This window comes from Lepisma saccharinum, chromosome 21 (assembly GCF_977018435.1).
Source record: "Lepisma saccharinum chromosome 21, izLepSacc3.1, whole genome shotgun sequence".
In the NCBI taxonomy this organism is placed as follows: Eukaryota; Metazoa; Arthropoda; class Insecta; order Zygentoma; family Lepismatidae; genus Lepisma; species Lepisma saccharinum.
Window position 1 is genome coordinate 6,366,614 of NC_139249.1, and position 21,270 is coordinate 6,387,883.

Consider the following 21,270-nt stretch of genomic DNA (forward strand, 5'->3'; position numbering starts at 1 on the left):
CGTACCTAATTAATTTTACACTGCATGAACACATGAGTGATGTGCAACTGGACTTAATCACTTCATATACAACAAACCGGTTATAAATAATTGTCAAATTTATGTAATTACTTGATGTCCAACAAGCTTAACCTACTTGTTATTAAACATGCAAAAACTCCAGTAAATAAGGTTCACATGAATCTAGCATGTAGAGCAAGTTGTGCATCAAGACAATTTTCATGTAATTTCAGGATGTACACAGCTGCCATGTTTGCAGCCAATTTTATTTGTTGTTTACAAGGAAATATCCACCATGTAGCGTTTGTTACATCCGCATGAATTGCAGGGTTGTTTTAAAAATCACGAATGTCTGCTTTAGTATCTCCCGCGCACCCACTTAAATTCTGTATGATTACAAGAACTGGCCTCAATCATGGGTGCACGAAGCCACAATTCAACAACTTGTTATGTAGGTGAAACACACCTACATTCATTTGGAAACTGAAAGCAAATTGTTTGTATCTAAAGAAACTAGAGAACCCTCTGTAGCTTACAAACAAAAATTATCCTAAACCACTAATGCTATATTAATTTTCAAACTTGTTATATTCTTATTTTGCTGTACAGTTGTGGGGGGGGGGGGATCCCCCTATAGAGCTTTAATATGAGTAGCCTTTTTTTCTCCCACCACTGTACATTGTTTAAAAATTCATTAACTTAACACGTTGAATCCCCCATGCTCGTGCTATGCACGAGCATCCTGAATATGACGAGTGTCCCATGCATGTGCATAGTACGGGCAATATCACTTGAATGTTTGGAGTTACGAAGAGCCCCCCTTGAGAATCTTGAACCCCCCATCCCCTGAGAAAACTCCTATGGCCGCCTGCCCATGCACTTGCCCAATGTGTTTACTTGAAATATCGAAAGAAATGGAACACTTATTTATTTACTTGTAAAGAGTTATTTACTTGCACACCGCCTGTGTTTCATACTAAGGGTTAGTGGCAGTGAATAGGGGGGCGAGGGGGCAGTTGCCCCCCACTTTTTGCCACTTTGTCCCCATTCTATGCTATACCTTATGTACCAAAGAAAAGTAAATGGCTCTTGCTCCCCCTAGTTTTTGCACCATGCCCCCTAGTTTTGGAACACAACCGTATTAGAAGTACAGAATTTTTCATTATATGAAAAACAAGGACTTATGTTGAACATCTCTAGCACATGCAAGAATACACAGATTCTAATTGTTTTTATATCGTGTAGGCACATAAATTGCCTTTATTTTCATGTATAACACATGTATAGTAAGACCAAAAAATAAATTTTCAAATTGTTGAAAATCACATAAAATGCCTGGGATTCAATGTGTTAAGTAGTCAGCATGTGTGTTAAAAAGAAAGCAACTAATTGTAATGTTTTGTCTTTGTAGGTCACCACTATTTGTTCTCCCATTTAGGGGGTGCAGACTGACGAAAGGTAAGATGCTGTGTACTTTGTAAATTTCTATGGTCATACTTTTTAAGAAAAAATCTGACTGTCAGAAATGCCAAATTACATTAAAACAGTGTGCCCAAACTTTTCTACACTAGTAGCTACTTGTTTGTTGTTCATGTTAAATGATATTTACACTAAAGAAAATACCTCAAAATAAAGTTGGAACTTTTTAATAAGTACCTCGTAAGACTATGGTCTGCATGCTGTACTTGGACAGCTCCACACTAAAATATCAACCACAATAAAATGTATTAACAAAATCTGAGTGATTGTCAAATCATTTCAGCACAAAAAACTGACAATGTCAATTTGATTTAGAGCAGCTACTGTTAGTTTATTCATCACATCATACTTAAAGATGGCCATGAGATACACTGATATCAGTGTTCTCCAGACAGATCTTTGGCAGCTGCCAGAGCGTTTTTTTTTGTTTTTTTTTTTAAATGGAGAAGAAAATTTGGAAAAAATGGCCCTGGCAACTGCCAAAGGTCCAATCGAACCTTAAGATGTGGATGTTGTACAATCTAAGTGTACAAGTCTGCGTGTTGCTCCACTTGCGTGGTAAAAGGTAGTACAATCTACTACTCACACCCTAAATGTGAGGTGAGGTCTCTTATAACACTTGGGCAAACCTCGCATTTAAAACTGTGTGAGGGAAGCAATTATGTGCTTACAATAGGTTTGGCATCACTTGGTGTCTCAGGTTCTTATTTGCAAGAAGCATTAGATATCTTGGAACACGAAAGTGAACTGTCAGCCAGCACAAGTAAACCAATCACAGATGAGTTGTTTTCTAGCCTCCAGTTCAAAAGGCAGCCAGTGTAAATGGAGTTTTCTAAATGTGAAACAATTCTTGAAGCTACTATCCTGGTGGCAAACAAAGAGATTCCCTTGTGATATTGGCCAGGTCGTTTATAGATATTATTTTGAGAGCTAACGTCACTCATCTTCAGGGATGTTTGGAGGGTTAACGCCACTCTCATATTCATCATTGTCATTCTCACTGCTACCCTTGAAGTGAGTGGTGGTAGCTGTCAAACATCCCTGAAGGCATTAGCTCTTGAAAGCTCAAGCATATTTTAACTGATCTGGCTGATATGAGTGAATGTCTTCATATTTCTAATATGGTTTGAATACAGTAGTGTCTCAATATTTAAAGGTCGAATAACCTAGAGAAAATCTGAAGAAGCAAAAGAAAAAAATAATATATCGAGGAACTGCAGAATGTGGAAAATAGGATATATGGTATTATTATGAATACTTATGACCTTCATGGTGTGGTGCTATGCACAGGGGAACACTTTACCTTTTTTTTATGAATACTGTACTTACATTTCTCAGTACAGTAGTAACAATGATATTAGGGAAAAAATAGTTAAACAATATTAGACTTGCACTAAAGAAATGATCCAATGTGTTCTGCGTTTCGACGTTGCATTGTTTTGGTTCACAAACCAACTTTTCTGAGCACCTAACAGTTTCTTGTATTATATGGAACATCTTGTATTATCAAGACATTAGCTGCATTGCACAATAAACTTCACACAATATGACCTGAGTGATTGGATCAGCAACGGAAAGAGATTTGTTTTATTCAAACACTTCAGTAGCATGTTCACTAAATATTCAGTTGTTTTGAACAGTCTCCATTTTTTGCTTTTCTTTTTTTCTCCAGATGGCGGATACAAGTGAAGTGGAGCAGCAGGAAGACCCTCAGTCAAATGGTCCTGTGGATGGTCTTGAGGATGACAGAGGGAAATTACGACCTGCAGATATTGATGCAGTAAGTTAACCATGTGATTTTACTAGAGAGGTTAGGTAGGAATTTACAAAACAACTTAATAGTTGCTAAGCTGAGCTAGCTATTCGAAATAGCTTATGCAACACATATATAATTTATTTTAAAATGTTGGTAGTGACCACTACAATACTAATTCTAATCAGATTTGTTGGTAAAGTAAGTACTTGTTTATGGTATATTAATGTCTCGCTGTGTTTTAATTTCCTTTAAATTTTAAGATGTTGATAAACCATCTCAATTTAGTGTTCATAATGAACTTGCTACAATTTTGGCAATGAAGTTTGTTGACTATTAATTCAAGGTAGATTTGGTAACAAAATCTCTTATTGTTCCATTTCCTCCAAGGTAGTACTACTTTTTTTTGACAGTTACAAGAATTACCTATGGTGGTGTACAGTGGCAGTGATTAGGGGGATGAGGGGGGGGGGGGCAGCTGTATAGCCAAAGCTGATCATGTCACCTTCAACATGGTCACTATCTAATGAGGAGGGCCTACCCCCCACCCTCTGTGCGTTCATTACTAGTTACACATCACTATAAGCAAAAAGTATCTCAAAATGTAGGACACACACATTCACATTAAATAATACTATGAAATGTTAGTAAAGAATGTGAAAATGACACTACTTCAGTTCAAAAGTTAATTTTTAAATGAATACTTAAGGGAAAAAATCCCAAAGTTCTAATCAATAGCACTAATATGGTATGTGTTTTAAGTAGGAGTACACAAGGCAGTGTTTTTGGTCTGGACAAGATCAGTACAGGCATAAGGAAAAACAAAAACAGGAGTTCTCAAGAGGAAATGTCCACCATTTGCATGCAAAGACATGGAGACAAAACTTAAATTCTACACAATTTGTCCCTGAAGTGATTTTAATTCAGAATTTTTTAATTCTGGAATGATTTGTTATTTCAAACACAGTTTTGACACTTCCAGTGTTGCAATTTTAGCCCTTTAATACAGGACCATTTGATATTTCCAGGCAGTTCGGGATCCCAAAAAATACAAAAATTAATTTCCCAGTGTCAGGATTGTGAAGAAAAATTTGTTTTCAAGATCTCAGTAATGACTGCGCACACTTCTGTTTCTCCATTGAAAGATGTTTTGTGATACCCAAAATGTATAACATTTGCAATTTCTTCCAAATTGCTCTAATAAGTATGACAGGTCTGGAACAAAGGAGGTTGGTGGAATTAACAGAGGCAAGAAGTATTGAAAAAGGCTTTTTGAAATGTCTGCATGCACCTCAAATACTAATTGGGATTCTAGTAATGTTAAAGACTTCTGTTGTATGGTCAGTGATGAAGTAGAATTTCTCCTATTGCCATAACTACAATATTGCTATTTCCTTACAGGACATGAGGGAGATGGAACGAAGAAAAAGAGTGGAGATGATCATGAACAGCAGGCTTTTCCGAGAAGAACTGGAGCGAATAATTGAAACACAGTTGAGGGATGGCAATGGACCAGCTGGTTTAATCCAACAAATCTCTGATATGATGGGTGTATCGGGGTCAAAGTTCAACACAACCAATATGTTTAGAAGTAAGTCTTTGTAGCTAGTGTTAATTTTTCTTGCTAATTCAGTTTTGTACAAGGTAATTTGCTCACCAGGAAACCAAAAATTGGTATACTTACCTAGTATGTTACGGAAATAGACCGATCCCCTCCAGCATCCTCGCAGAATTTTTGCACAAGTCTGTGAATTGGCCAAGCCATTGGTAATATCAGCAATCTACCGCCGAATCGCATCTCTAAGGGTGTTGGTTGATCGTGGCATATTTCTGTGTACATGCCCCTTCACGAAGTCTAATGGTGTTAGGTCTGGTGGCCTTGAAGGTCAAAGATTTTTCAAAATTAATTGGTCTCCGAAATAACTTTGAATTTCCCTGATGTCAGCAATAGATGTGTGGCAGGTACAGTAAATTTCATTGACGAATGAGATTGTTCTGCTTTGATAGATATATGCATTGAAGGTAACATTTCTCCCATCACCTGGAACAAGCTATAGAACAGTGTTTCTCAATTCTTGGGCCACAGCCCAGAACCGGGCCCTGGCATCAATTGTAAAGAAGCTATGAAAACCATGATGTAAATGACTAATAGATATATAGCTACAAATTACAAAGAAAATCCTCCGTAGGTGGAGGACTCTGAACCGCAGTTGACTGATGATGTTATCTCTTCATCAAGTACAGATTATTCATACTATGGGAATGAGAGACACGGTAGTAGATAATTCAGTTACTCACGTTTTCCGCGAAGCTGTGTTAAGGATTTTTTTTTCTAACATCAGTTGAAAGGTGGCTGACCATAAACAAAGTCCCCACACTAGAAGTAGCGAAACTACCAATTTACTAGAACTGTGCTTAAGATGAAATTATTTTCAAATTGAAAATAATTTCTATGAACAATGTCAAGGCCTTGCGATGGGAAACTCACTATCAGCTCCCATAGCAAACATAGTTATGCATTTGGTTTAAAAAAGCATACTACAAACTCCATAAAAACTCACATAAAAAAAAAAAAAAAAAAAAAAAAAAAAACTGAAGAGATCAACCTTTTGTTGGAAAAACTAGATAGCATCCACCCCAGACTAAGCTTCACTATAGAACATGAAAAGCAAGGCAAGATCAATTTCTTGGACCTCACCATCAGCCGCGGGATCAACAAATTCATAATCAGTTTTCAGAAAACTGAATGCAGGTAACCAATATATCCATGCACTATCAAACTAACTACCCAAGCAAAAGGCAAATGTGTGGCTAAAATTCGACCGAAGAGCCTTCCCCTACTGTTCCAGAGAAGACCACCTGAGGGACGAGATAGCATTCAGGGGGGGGGGGGGGGGCAAGGACAGTTTACTTTTCCTTGGTAGATAAGGTTTAGCATAGTGCGGGGGCAAAAAGAGCAAAAAGCGGGGATCAAGTGTACCCTAATTGCAGTTATCCAGGAAGGCTGTGCCCCCTTGCCCTCCCCCCTGGACGTCCATGATGATATGTATTAAGTCTCATACACCAAGAAAGTGGTCGTACAGTGTAAACATTCAGATACACGTTGCAGTCTTATTGAACAATGTAGTCAAATACAAAATTAAATTGTCCTAGTCTTTAAAATCACAATTTTTGAACCTTTTCAATGTAACCCACGAGGTACAAAACATATAGCACATTGTACCTTCCGTCTGTCACTTCAGGACAAAACTCAAAGTGCACAGTAACTTAGTCTTCATTAATTTACCTTCTGCCTCATTATCCCCGACGACTGACTGTACAATTTCTTTGTGAACACTGGGCCTCTTCCTAACAGTTTTTGAAAAAGCCTGAAATGGTACGTTTACTACACATGTTACTTGGAACAAATATATAGAATGTATTAACAAGAAAACTACTCTTCAAGTTACAACTCGCAATAAATAATTTCCGGAGCAGGACTGGGTGTTACCTTGAAAGCAGCTGAAATTTTTGCTCTAGTGTGAGAAAGAACAAGTAGGTGGAAAATAAACTGTTTATATATATAAAAAAAAAAAAAAAAAAAACTAACATTAAGCTGTAATCAATTATCAAAAACCACAAACAGACCACTTGAATAACAATAGAAAAATTCATAACAACTCTGACGAAAGAAAAAAGAAACAGCCACTGATATTTATAGAGGCTGCCGCCAGTACAGGAAAGTATGTTCAAGATCAACATCTCTTTCAGTGCTTGCCTGTTGCATACAATAATAACTGTCTTACTTCAGTGCCTAACATTTGGCGCTCAATATGACATGACATAATATGACACACTAAGGGTTAGTGTTTTCGGTTGAACGTTCGGGGTGCTGAAGTGGGTGCGGTGTGGACCAAAAATATGCGTGCCTCTACTAATATCATAACATGAGTGACAGACGTATCTCAAATTCACTTTTCACTTAATTTTTTCAAATCTTATATCACCACGCAATAAACAGCTATTTTTTAAGTTTAATAAGACTGTTACTTGTTTAATGACACACTTTATGTGCACAATTCTCTTGACCATTTGTAAGGAAGTGTGTTTCTGTTTGCAGGTCCAAACTGTGTAGTTCCAATCAATGATATTAGAGGGGTTGAAAGTATGGCATATGCAAAAGGAGAAAAGTTGTTAAGGTGTAAACTTGCAGCAGTGTATAGGTTAATGGATCTCTATGGATGGACTCAAGGCATCAACAATCATATCACAGTAAGTACTGAAGCAGTTTTGTCTTTGTTTTATCTGCTTATGTGTTTTCGCATGCACTTCTGTGTTGTAATCATCCTATTGATTTTCAAGATTGTCCTTACAATGCAGAAGTGACTGCAGGAACAAGAAGAGCAGGCTAACATAAAAGTTAGAATTTGAATATTGGTTTAAAACCCATGCAAAGAAATTTTGTTTCTTTGTTGATTTGCATCTGTTTCCCATTTCACAAAAGTAGATTTTATTCTTTCTTGTATGTACATCTTGCTTGCATTGTAGAATTTCTCTTGTAGTCCACAGTTGTGTAGATAAACACAATTTTTGATGTAATATTTTGGGAAAATACATGAGATCAGACATGTATAATGAAGGGAACGTGCGTTTTCCAGAAAAGTTACATTAAAAATTAGTATTTGTATGCTTGAAACTACTGTAAACTGAGAGTGAAATTATTAAATTTTAGTAATTTTAAGGGAATAATTGTGAATCACCCATCACATTTTTTCTTTAAATTTTAAAATATTTGTGCTGTAAAACCTGCTATATTGTAAAAATGTTTCCCCCTTCCCCCTAGAGTAGCATTTTCATTGCTGCAGACTTAACCATATTTTAAAGTAATCACTAAAAGTGGGTGAGTCAAAGTAAAGACAAGATACATTTAACTTCTTTAATACACATATCTGTGAGCATTCATAATTGTTGCCATGGGCGTCGCCAGAAATTTGAATAATAGAAATAATAACAATAATTGTACAATAATAATTAAAATTTCATAATAAAACAATTTTATTCCATAATACTAATAATAATTATTATTATATTATTGTTATATCCTTGAGGGGGCTTACTCAATCCAGCAGATGAGTGAATATCCAGCACAAGGTTTTTTTTTTTTTTTTTTTACGTTTCATACAGTGTGTACTGAAATGCACAATTATTATACTTCGTCATTAAACTTTAGATACCTTCAAGAGAAAAGCTTTAAAAGTTAGATGGAAATTTTAGTCATAAAATTTTTGTTGTTTGACTTTAAAATTACATTTTTTGAATTTTGAAAAGTGTGGAAGCAGTTGTTATTTTTAAAAACTTAGCCTGGTGCATGGATTGTAACCTCAATCACGAACGTAATGCGCTACGAAACTGGAGATCCTAGGTTTGAACTCCTATCAAGGGGGATTTTCGACTTTATCGGACAGGAAATTTAAAAGCTGGAAAGGGAATTTTGGGACAATCATAAGGGAATCTTCAGTCTATATTCCTTGTGACTGGAAAGATGACAGCAGAAGTGATAATGGAGGGGTCGTGGGTGGGTTACGATTCTGAGAATAAATCCTGTTTCACTCAAGTTTCAGAATTCCAAATGTATGAAAATTCTAGCTTGATCGTTTCAACATTGTCTCCATGTATTTTTGTGATGCTTCGAGAAAAAAAATTGAAAATTTGTTACATATTTTGGTTTCTGAACTTCCATTAATCCAACATGTCAGAAGTTTCGGGGCGGGGGGGGTTGAACCCTAGAAACCCCCCCTCTAAATACGGCCATGCGGATGACACTAGATGGCTTACGGAAAGAACAGTTTCTTCGCTCGAGTGAATAACGCTCGAAGCCCAGTAGTTCACGTTTAACCACAGTTTGTCTGTAGTAGTGGGACCCCAAATATGTATTGTGAAGTGAAAGACGCAGTGAAATTGAAACTTAAGTGAACATAGTCATCATCTCCATGTTAAAATTTGATTGTCTATCTTACCAATACATAGAAATATATGAAAATGAATAATGATTATGGGCTGAAACTACCAGGATGCATTTTGACACATATATTTGTACGATTATTGTGCCACTGAAATGATATTATGATATTCTATACTATATTCGAGCGAATTATGCTCTAGCCTGGGAGATTCGAGCGAAAGTGGTCCAATACAGTACTCTAGTGCACACGGTGGCAGCAAATGTTGATGTTGAACGTAAGCTGCAACTGTGTCTGGGACAGCAGCCCAAATACTTTTATGCAGCAGGTTTTAGGAGACTGATAAAGCAATGGGATAATTGTGTCAATGTTCATGGAGATTATGTTGAAAATTAAAAATGGTTTTCAAGTCAGTATCTCGCTTAGTATTTTTTTGATAAACGTTTGTGACCTACGTACTGACTTAGCCATGTAAAATCTTGAACTGGGTGGCAACCTTCACATGCATCATATGATTTATTTAATTTAAAAATTGCCTTTACTTTTTGATTCAACCTTGCATGGTCCTGTAACCCATCCATTTCTTATCCTTTTTTATAGAGATAAGGTATGTGAACTTGAAATTAGCTACATTGAAATGCAATTATTCTCTTCCAGGCAAGGTTAAACCAAGACCAGGAGCACTTTCTCGTCAACCCATACGGCATGCTATACCATGAAATCACAGCATCAAGTCTTATGAAGATAGACATGCAGGGGAACGTTGTAGAGCAAGGAACATCGAATTTTGCGGTCAATGTGGCAGGCTTCATGCTGCATTCAGCGATACATTCAGCACGTCCTGATGCCAAGTGTATTGTTCATATTAGTACACCATCTGTTTTAGCGGTAAGTGAAATATCTGTATACTGATTTGCATTTTACTTTTTTTGTTTATAACAGGAATATACTCTGTCCCATGGTAGTTTAATCCTTGGCCAAGCATTGCCTGAACAATTGAGGAGCTGCTGGAAAGCAGTGACTCGAGTCTCGAAAGCTAGAGAGCAGTGGTGATTGGTCTCAATGTGCTGACCATGCATCACCTGATGAAAATCTGTTGGCAGACCCTAGCTATCACAGGGCTGTTGTGCCTCAGAATTTGGTTAATTTTTAGTAGGGATGGGACCGATTAATCGGTACTCTATAGGTATCAGCCGATATAGGCATATCGGTTTATCGGTAAAATTACCGATTATTTTACCGATCCGATATATCGATAAATATATGATAATTTAGTGCAAAATTCTGCCATTTTGTTGTAATTTTTATGGATAATCTCCATGCCCTACTTTCTAAAAAAGTAAATGTCTAAATATGCAACTCCTTTTGCACTGCAGTCACTTTGAAGCACACATATATTAAGGAGGTCAATTAACCTTTCAGGTTCTTCAAGGACCATTTCTAATTTTATATCGGATCGGTAGAATACCAGTTATCGGTAAATTTTATATCTGTACTTTATCGGTATCGGCCAAAATTTCATATCAGCCCATCCCTAATTTTTGGTAATATACTCCATATCTAAGACTAAATGTATCTTTGAACTAAGACTTAATTTCATAGTAAAACTTTATCGTACAAAAGTGTCAAATATTGTAGATAAGAAATTGGAAGAAGGCTGTTTGTAAGTTGAGCATAAGCATCTGGTTTACAATGTCATTGTTACCGACTTCCCTGTTCAAAACCCGGTGGAGTCACAAGTGGTTTGAATTCCACTTTAAACTGTAGGTCCAGTCCCAATTAGCCTTACTGTGCATAAAGTGGACTTAAAACGTCAAATCAAATTGCTGACCTCGCTGGCAGAGTGGTTAGCACAGCATGCTACAACTCCAGGAGACCCGGGTTCAAATCCCAGCATGGGCATGAGTGCTCTTTCTGAATGTCCCTTCATCATATCATCACTCATCCTCATAGTCTTTGCAATTAGCCAACAGTGGCAGAACAGCGAAGTAAATTAAACCAAATCAATCATTGTTTATAATCTTTAATACAAATAAAACACCCTTGACTGTTCTTAACCTCTTCCTTGTATAGTCGCAGACACTTCTGGGTTCTAACAATCCCATGAACTTCGAAAGCGACGTGCCAGTGACTGCGCTACGAAACGTTACGCATGACTATATTGTTCAAAGAAGTGATAGTTTTGGTCTGTTACTTTTTACTGTTAATATAGCTTCTACAATTCTTTTGTTTTTCAGGTGTCATCTTTAAAGTGTGGACTGTTACCATTAGGCCATGAGGCATTAGTGATTGGTGACGTGAGTTATCATTCATATATGGGAGTAGTGCTGGAGCCAGAAGAGAGGGAGAAAATTGCCAGAAATTTGGGACCTGTTAACAAAGTAAGTGAGGCTTGTAGTATTTTGTATTTCATTTAAACAATGTTCACATTGATAGTTATGAATATAGTTTGGATTTTTAGGTTCTAAAAAGTGTGCTTTTAGGTTCCTATAATAGGCTAAAAATCCTAAAATTGATTCTAAAAATACTAAAATAGGTTCCAAAAATCTTAAATTGGGTTCTAAAAATCCTAAAATGATTCTAAAAATACTAAAATAGGTTCCAAAAATCTTAAATTAGGCTCGAAAAAGCTGAAGTAGGTTCCAAAAAACTTAAAATTCCTGAAAATACTGATTAAGTACAATCGTTAAAAGCAACATTTCAAAATAACAAATTTTATTAGGTACATGTAGCAAAAAAATATTAATTTTCTAGCCAAATTTTCATTTGTATACATCATTTTCAAAACTATCCATAAATTATGGTAATACTATACTTGTGCTGTTAGCAAAAATTACTTGTTAATATGAAGAATGAATTAGGTATGTATAATTTGCTGCACAATACCAGGATGGCTACTCAAGGGAAATTCCTTGACTTTTGGGATTGGAGGGAGGGAATTCGACAGAGTATGTGTCAAACACGTTAGTCATTAAATTTTTTCATCACTAAACCGAGCAAATGCCTCTGTGTGATATAAAAATTGTTCAAAACCTAAAGATCTAAAAAAAGGCTTTATTTAGGTGCATAAACCTAAAATAGGTTCTAACAAGCAAAATACGTTATTTTAGCCACTATAAAGCTTCACCAGTTGCGTTTTTTAATGAAACTCAGACGTAACTTGTTATTTCTGATTTACCTGCAAAGGAAAAAATAGGTTAAAAACCTAAAATCCGAGGTCTAGTTATGAAATCTGGCATACCTGTGACTGAGTGGTTAACATAGAACACTATGAAGCCAGAAGTCCTGCTTTCTAATCCTGGGTAAGGCATAGGTCTTTCATTAGTTTTCTTCTATCTTATTATCAATTCATCCTCTTTGTCATGTGCCCTTTGTAGATAAGTAGAAAATTTATTTAAAATATAAAAATGTTACATATGTAGTATGTTCAGTGCATTTAAAAAGAAATGAAAGTTTGGTCAGCATTCGGCGTAACATGTGCATCATGCAAAGCCAGAGTTCTCAATTTCAAATGCTGGTCAGGCATGGATGTATCGTTGTGCGTCCCATCGCCAATATTGTTTATCCTTATTGTCACAAATAACCCAAGCGATAGAAAAGATATACAATAACAAAATCGAAATAAATAAAGTTCAATTTTAGAACACTTACTGTACTAATTTATGACATTCCCTTTAATTATGAGTTTATCCAGAATTTTAATCGGTACGGTGGGGAGTGGGGGTGCTAGGTAGTTTTAGCAAAGTTAAATTTAGTAGTTTTTATGTAAATTTGCTACAATCTAAGTTGTGTGCTAAAATTTCATGGGAGTTTCGAAAAAAGTTTTGGAGGAATGTGGTTAAATTGCTGATTTCTTTGTGGTAACAGGTTATGAAATCATTTGTTTCATTAAGATAACAGGTTACCAAAATGTTAATTTCTCTTACAGATAATGTTCCTGAATAACCACGGTGCAGTGTGTTGCGGTGAAACAGTAGAAGAGGCCTTTTTCCATGTGTATAATACTGTGTTAGCATGTGAAACTCAGGTATGATACTTTTTATTATCTTCTTGACAGTCAAAAGTAGGGCTGAGTCGATACTGATGCTCATGTATCGTATCAGGCAATAACAGTGGTATCAGTATCAGAAAGTATCATTTCAGATTGAATCGCCGATACTGGTTGATGTATTTCAAGAGTCTTTGGCTGTGTCCGAAAGGTACAAAAAAGTCTGTTCCATCCCTACTTCATGATATCAAATAGTGGCATGAAGAACTAGTTTCTTCCTTGCACTTTGTATTCATTACTCGTGTTTGTCATCTAGGCAGCAGAATGTGTTGAGTTCTAAGATTTTTTTTTTTTTAACAATCTAATTTCACATTGCATTTCCAGAATTATTTGATTTTTAATACAATTTTTGTATCTTCAGATCAAACTAATGCCAATGGGAGTGGACAATTTCATCATTGCTTCGGATGAAGCTCGCAAGTATGCATATGAAACTGCAAGGCGTGGAGGCATTGGCGAGAGCAAGCAGGAAGGGGAAGTCTCCGAGAAGAAAGAAAAGAGATACAGAGTTGGTGAACTGGAGTTCGAAGCTTTAATGAGGATGTTGGATAACGCTGTAAGTAAAATCTTAATAGTCAATTGAATAAGCATAGAAATCCATGTAGCAGTATGAAATTTGAGGAAATTCTGATAAGGTACTGACGTAAAATCTAGTGATAACTATAGACATGCAGATATCAAATATCATGCAGCAATGTTAATTTTTCATGGTTTCGAAGGCAGTGTAGTACATTTTCCTAACATGTTATGTCCCAAAATGACATGCAAAATGTTAAATAAACCCATAAAAACACTAAATTTAGTTTATTTACTGACAGAACACTTTCTGAAATCATAATTATCCTGTGTGTTATGCAAAATTACAGAAAATTCATTAATTCTGCTGTAACAATTAGGTAAGCGAAAATGGACTCCTTTACATACCAGGTGTGCCGGTTAATAATTCTTAATTTCGTCGCTGGATAGCGCTGGAAGCAAGGGTTGGTGCACAATCTCAACTGGTACGTCAGTGTGTTGCCAGGACAGTACCTGTCAAAACGCCGTGGATGTGCAACCGAGTGCGAGTGATCGTGATATTGGGTTTGTGTGGGAAACATGTTGACCTTCAAACCAAATAAGGAGCATGTATGGCACGTCCTGCTTTTCTTGTTCAATCAAAAGAAAAACGCGAGTGAAAGCCATCGTATCCTTGTGGAAACTTACGGTGACAATGTCCTAATGCAAGACACGTGTGTGCGTTGGTTTCGATGATTCAGAAGTGGTGATTTAGATGTGAAAGACAGAGATTGCCCGGGCTAGCCGAAAAAATTCCAAGATTGCTGAATTGCAAGCACTGTTGGACGAAGACTATAAGCAAACGCAACAACAACTGGCAGAGAAGTTAAATGTTGGTTGCCAAACCATATCTGATCGTCTTCATGCCATGGGAAAGATCCAGAAGGCAGGAAAATGGGTCCCACATCATCTGAACGACAGACAAACAGAAAAGCGAAAAACGGTGTGTGAAGTGTTGCTTTCTCGACATGAAAGAGTCTTTCTTGCATAGGATAGTGACTGGGGACGAAAAATGGATCTACTTCGAGAACTCAGTCATTGGTTGACCCAGGACAACCTTCAACATCGACCGCAAAACCGAATCGCTTTGGAAAGAAGACAATGCTGTGCATTTGGGGGGATCAGAAGGGTGTGGTGTACCATGAGCTTCTGAAACCAGGTGAAACAGTGAATGCCATTCGCTACCATCAACAACTCATCAATTTGAATCATGCATTGATCGAAAAGCACCCAGATTGGGCGACAAGACACGGAAACTTGATTTTGCAACACAATGCCTCATCACACACAGTGAAAGGCATCAGAGACACCATTTCTGCACTTGACTGGGAATTCTTGCCCCACCCACCATACTTGCCAGACTTAACCCCTTCGGACTACCACTTGTTTTCATAGATGTCTCGCTCACTTTCCCAGCAACACTTCAACAATTACAAAGATGTAGAACAATGGCTTGCTGACTGGATCACCTCAAAATGGGAACGATTTTTCTGGAAGGGCATCCACAATTTGATGGACAGATGGGCACAATGTATAGTTAGCGACGGCACATACTTTGAATAAAGCATTTGTTATCTTTCTCCCCAGATACACTTGTTTTCTTTTGGATCAATTAAGAATTATTAACCCGCACACCTGGTAGGAATAAACTTAATACCCTGATAACAACATAAATGTACCATTAGAAGGGAAATGTTTATTTTGTGTAATAATTAAATTTATGGTTTTATTCGCCATTTTTAACACCAAAATGCCAATTCATATACAATTTTTGATCTCAAAATGTGCCCAGATTTTGAACCGAAATCTTGATTAATTAACATCCCTCATTAAATATGTATGTGCTGATATTAAACTGAAGAGCAGTTCGAAGATAAAAACTGAAATTAATCTTAAGTGGAAGTGATATACAGCAACTGATGCTGTGTTGCGAAATATTGGAGACAGCACACTAATAATGTTGAGCTCTGCTCAGTTTTAATCTACAAAAAAAATGTTTTAATGTTGGATCCGATGTGCATGAAGATGATATTTTTTAATAACTACATGAGAATATCTCCAATTTGCATGTGGTATAACTGAAAAATACTGTTCAGTAATCAGTTCTTTTTATGGACTTGTTTATAGTTGTTCAGTAGAGTCTGAGAACTTTTACTTAAAGATGTAGAAAAAAGCATGAAAAATTAGTGGATTTTGAGAATATTCTTGTTTCCTTGTATGCTCACTGCTCTTTCCCTTTGATATTTTGAAATGACCTTTTTAATTTTTTCTTATGAAGGGCTTCAGAACAGGATACATCTACAGGCATCCTTTGGTGAAGAGTGACCCACCACGACCAAGAAATGACGTAGAAGTACCACCAGCTGTCTCATCGCTAGGCTATTTGCTGGAAGAAGAGGACCTGTATAAACAAGGGTAAGAAAATCTGATAGAATATAGGTGTCTTTGCTGCTTACATCACTCAAGACATGAAATTTCAAAATTAGTGCAGAAAAAAGGCTAGTCTTTGGGATTGATACCACAGAATGTAGTCTGGATTAACGTAGCTAAAGCTATACCCGGAAGCAGTAATCACTATAAAGATCTTCATTTTTGTGGTGTATGACCTCCAGACATTTTCACACATGTTCTGTGAGACATGCATATTTCATTTTTGATGGAGAGAGAAAATGTGAAATAACCCACCGTAATTTTAATTTTCCATGTTTTTGGAAGGTGCGAGATACATCTTCCTATCATGTTTTGTCATGAAATGGTGCAAAATTGTTTTATTTACTGGTGCAACACTTTCTAAAGTCTGAATTATCATGAGAGTTATACAAATCACTGAAAATGGATTAGTTATGTGGTAAATAAAAGTGAACTACTTTATACAGGGATAAATGTAATACTCTTACAACTAACTCGCTCTCTAGCATTCTTAAACCTGAAGGTTTATGGCTGCAGCAACACACGCTTTCCATCTGTCCCTATCCTGAGCAAGATCAATCCAATCTTTTTCTTCCTTACCAATTTCCTTTAGGCCCATCTCAATCAACATTATCCCTCGATCTTCATCTTGACCTTCCTTCAGGTCTCTTACCATCGGGTTTCCCAACAAGAATCGTGTAAACTCTCCTTTCCTCCAATTCGTGCCACATAGCCTGCCCATCTAAGTCTTCTTTCATGTTGAGGGGAATAAACAACGTGGTTGATTACCGAAATTAATAGAACATTTACAAGTAAGTTTCACGGATATATCTTTAGTAACTCACTTACGTCTTATATGTCTTCTTGATATAATTATTCTAATAATATTTGGACTTAAATACAAATTACATGTTACTTAATACTTTAATAATTACATAAATGCTATTGGAAAGGAAATGTTTATTTTGTGTAATAAGTATAGTTTTTAAATCAAATTTAGGGTTGTTTAACATGAAAATGCCATTTTATATACTGCTTTTGATACCAAAATGTGCCAAATTTTTGAACCAAAATATTGATCACCATAAATATGTGGCTCTATTCATTATTTATGAATATTTATGTAATGCTTTTACAGGCAGTGGAAGAAATTTGCGGATGGAAGGAAAGCGCATGACAGAACTCGGTGGCTGAACTCTCCAAATGTGTACCAGAAGGTGGAGATACTGGAGACTGGTACACCTGATCCCAAGAAGATCACAAAGGTAGAGCTGATCAAGTTTGAAAATAAGGAATCAAACTAGAAAAATTATATACATAGTTTTAAGCATAAGAAGCACACTTTCTTGGATGCATACTTGCACATGTATTCAGTGGTGTAGATTGCGCAAAGTGTTGACAAGTGATATAGCTTCAAGTGTGCAATACTGTATATGTTATATCTTGCCAGGTAAATTAGCTTTTTTATATTATGGGGAAGGGAATGTATAGGAAAAATGGTAAAACTACTGCAGTTTTCAATTTTTATTTGTACGCCATGGTGTATTCGCAATAAAGTCCAACTGTAGAGGATTAAATATGGATAGTAAAAAAAAAATGCTTATGCTAGTCAAAATGTGAAGGAAAATGTGGTTTCCCATAATAAATATATAAACGAAATCGTTAAAGAAAGTAGATAATTCTGAAGTTAAAGCATTTCTGCAGTATCTAGGAAATAAATATGCAGTGTATATGTAGTAAATGTTGTCAAGTGAAAAGTAGGATTTTTGTACCTTTTCGTGATTGTGGAATGAAGTTCAGAACACATAAGTTCATTGTAGTTAACACATTTATGCATTTCTAAATTGTAGATGATACATTCCACTTTCTGCATTATTAGTAAGTGATTAGAACTTTAGACGACATTTAAATAGTTTCTTAAAAATCCTAGTTTTGTTCTTGCAACTTTGTAATGGTGGTATATTTGCTCGGTGTGTATATACAGTGTTTTAAATGATGGGAAATTTAAAGTTCATTAGTATTTAGGTAATAAAATAGTTGAAAAAATATGGAATAGTAGTGTTGAATCTTTATCAGCCAGATAGATCTGTAACTTGTACAATAGAGATTACACTGTAAGTTTGTTAGTGTTTGCAATAAGCAATTGAGTATACAAAGTTTGGTTAGTTTTTGTATAGGTTTTGAAAACTGAATCATATTGATGGTGGCAATATTTTCGTCTGCATTATAAAATATAACAACATTTTGTATAGTTAAATAGGACCATTAGTAGCAAATATTTACAGGTGAAGCTGTATTACGTTGCAGAAGAAAAATTTAAATTAAGTATAACATATGATAAGCACAAAAAACTGAATTTTACTCGTATTTATACATGCTTGCCAGGTAGTTTAAAGTCTTATTCCTAGATCCGATTTAGTTCATTTCCATTTGGATATTACTTGGATGTGTGACTAGGATGTAGATATAGGTTTGAATTTGTCACTTTGTGCATTTCTTTATACCTCACAAAGATATACATTCTGGTCATGCTGTTGCATGTAGTGTTTTTTTTTTTAGCATTATGTTGTTGATCCCAGTGTGTTTGTTATATAAGACTGGAAATAGTGTTAGTGAGACATGCCATTCCTTGAAACAGAGGCAGCTTTTACATCGTTTCATGTAGATTGTAGCATGGTTCGCCGCGTGCAGCTTTTAACGTACAACTTATTCAGTTTTAAGTGTTGTAAAGAATCAGAAATATGCATTTATCTTTTTTAATAACAAAACAGTTTCCTAACTTTAATAATTTTAGACATACCGTTATAAACAGAGCTCAAAATCTGGCAGCATTGAAACATTGCTTTTTAAATATGACTGTATTAACATTGTAACATTTGTGCTGGTTCATATGTAGTTTGGTGTTTCTGAATAAAGCTTTTGTAAACAATTTGTTTGTGAATGTGTGTAATATACTAGGTGTGTTGCCAAAAAGTCTTTTATTTTTTAAAAAAATTGAAATAATGGTCCTATACAGGCTATTTGGTAGCAGTAATTCCTGTTCATACAGTACTAAATTGTTTTTAACACGTTAGTTTGTGTGATTTTTTTTAAAATGTATAACGATGGCTATTAACAAGTTTCTTGCCATTGAAGTGTTTGATAGAATTAAGCATTACTTGCAAACTGACTTTGTTGTAAGGAGTTTTTCTTGTTTGATTTTTAGTGGGTGGATGCAAACGCTGAGGAGGTAATTGGATTTCATCTGAAGCCGCTTCTTTCACCACGTTTTTCAGTTTCCTGTCTGTATGATTATTTTATTTCATGTTTATTTTGTGGCGGGAACTTTTGCATGGTAGCTGTTTACCTTAAATGCATGATGTGGGTCATCGGTGAAGGGATTGCATGCTCTGGGAGAAAGAAAGCAGTATAGTAAACAATTTTCTTTTTGTTTCCATCCGGTAAGCAAGTGTACATACTGGCACACACAAACCTTGAACTTCCTTCCACTTTGTTTTGCACTTGCAACAGTATGTAAGTGTATGGGGTGAAAATGCTCCTAACTTACCAAGCTCTTCAATTGTCCTCTGAGAGGAAGACACATTACTTGACCTTCTCTATTAAGTGCACAGATTGGTTCTTACGGGCTACTTTTAATTGATGTAGAGACATACGGTATCTTGATTTATTATTTTCCCGTAATGAGCACACGAGTGCCGTCACTCTTTTAAGAAAGGAGTGCTAGATTTGATTCCTAGCAAAGGCATATTATACAGTGATTCAGGTTGCACTTTAAACTAGGTCTTGCTCCAATTAGCCTATTTGAGCGTAAAGTGCACTTAAAAACACTAAGAGGAAAGACTAGAGGCGTACAGATTGCTGTACTCTGTCTACAAAATAGATTGTTTTTCAAGGCAATCACTGTCCCTCCCCAATGGTGTCTTTAATAAAGATGTCCCAGGTTCTTCTTATAACAAGCATTGTGGCAATCACGTAGTCAAGACCCTCACTTGTGGGAACTCTGGGTTCAACTCCTAGTTGGGACTTTATTTTTTTTGTTTGACCAGTATCCTGAGCACTTTTGGGAAACAACTTGTAGATACAGATTTATCTACAGATATTAGTAATGGTAGGAACCATATATACCATCAACTTCTCTTCCTGCGGCCAGCTTTACCCTCTATTATGGTAGTTACCAATTCCTTCTGTAGCTTTTTTGTAGCACCTCCAAAGCAACACCCAGCAGGGAACCTAGAAAAAGGTCACTGGTGTTCTAGTATTGTGCTGTTGCATATTTCTTGAAGAGGCAAGTGGAAGACAATTATCACTTCAGCCATATTAGGCTGGTACAATTTGAACAAATGCAAATGTTTGTTTCGGTTGGTTCACTATTAAAAGAAGTGTCGTGTTTCTTTATACATCACGATGCTGTATATTCAGTGATATAAGCTAGTCGGGGAAAAAAAATATTTATCCACTTATTAGTACATAGACAAATGCCCTTCCAACCTTGTATTTATTATTAGGAGACACCATTTTAAGAATGTACAATATCTTAATTTCAATACAGTGGTATTGAGAGTTCAGTATTAAGATCGATGTGGTGAAATATTTTGAATATTATTTGCCATGAGTTACAATTCCATGGGAATAGTGTTGCCAGTGTGTCAAAACAGTTTATAATTGTTACTATACAGGGTGCCTCTGCTTTTCTCTTCTAGTTTGTAAGGTTTTTCTTGAAATTTTCAACCTGCAATATCGCACAAATCAATGTTAAATTGAATTGAAAAGGATGCTTCTGAAAAGATGTCTTTATTCTAATTGATTGGTTTATATTGTGACAATTTCTGTAAGCATTACAATTTTTTCTTGAAAATTATGTGCAAATTTTAAAAAAAAACATATTGCAGAAATTGGGTTTCCCCATGGAAATTAAGAATTGAAAGTTTAATGTCCTTTTTTCATCTGGTTAGTGTATCTGTAAGTTGTGCTTAAGCCAGTCCTGTGCAAGTTTCGTCCTGTATAACCTTTTGTACATAAATCCCAACACAATTATGTAAAATTTCATAGAATTTCTTTGTATAGAAGGATTACAACTCTGTTCCTCA

At 35.9% G+C, this 21,270-nt stretch overlaps 1 protein-coding gene across 15 annotated transcripts in view; it reads left to right on the forward strand.

The window, feature by feature from the left end:
• hts (adducin 1-like protein hts) overlaps positions 1-21,270 on the forward strand; it is a 124,963-nt gene that overhangs the window by 60,910 nt on the left and 42,783 nt on the right. For 12 of the 15 annotated variants that reach the window (XM_083142407.1, XM_083142412.1, XM_083142409.1 and 9 more), the window contains exons 2-12: positions 1,412-1,458; positions 3,152-3,259; positions 4,634-4,823; positions 7,332-7,483; positions 9,829-10,059; positions 11,409-11,552; positions 13,100-13,198; positions 13,581-13,775; positions 16,053-16,189; positions 17,322-17,448; positions 19,389-19,412. In XM_083142407.1, the coding sequence (XP_082998533.1) occupies positions 3,152-3,259; positions 4,634-4,823; positions 7,332-7,483; positions 9,829-10,059; positions 11,409-11,552; positions 13,100-13,198; positions 13,581-13,775; positions 16,053-16,189; positions 17,322-17,448; positions 19,389-19,412 (1,407 nt within the window). In that variant the 5' untranslated portion in view covers positions 1,412-1,458. Of the gene's footprint in view, positions 1-1,411; positions 1,459-3,151; positions 3,260-4,633; positions 4,824-7,331; positions 7,484-9,828; positions 10,060-11,408; positions 11,553-13,099; positions 13,199-13,580; positions 13,776-16,052; positions 16,190-17,321; positions 17,763-19,388; positions 19,413-21,270 lie in introns of those variants that run through there. The other 3 variants (XM_083142410.1, XM_083142422.1, XM_083142421.1) reach the window with 2 other exon arrangements.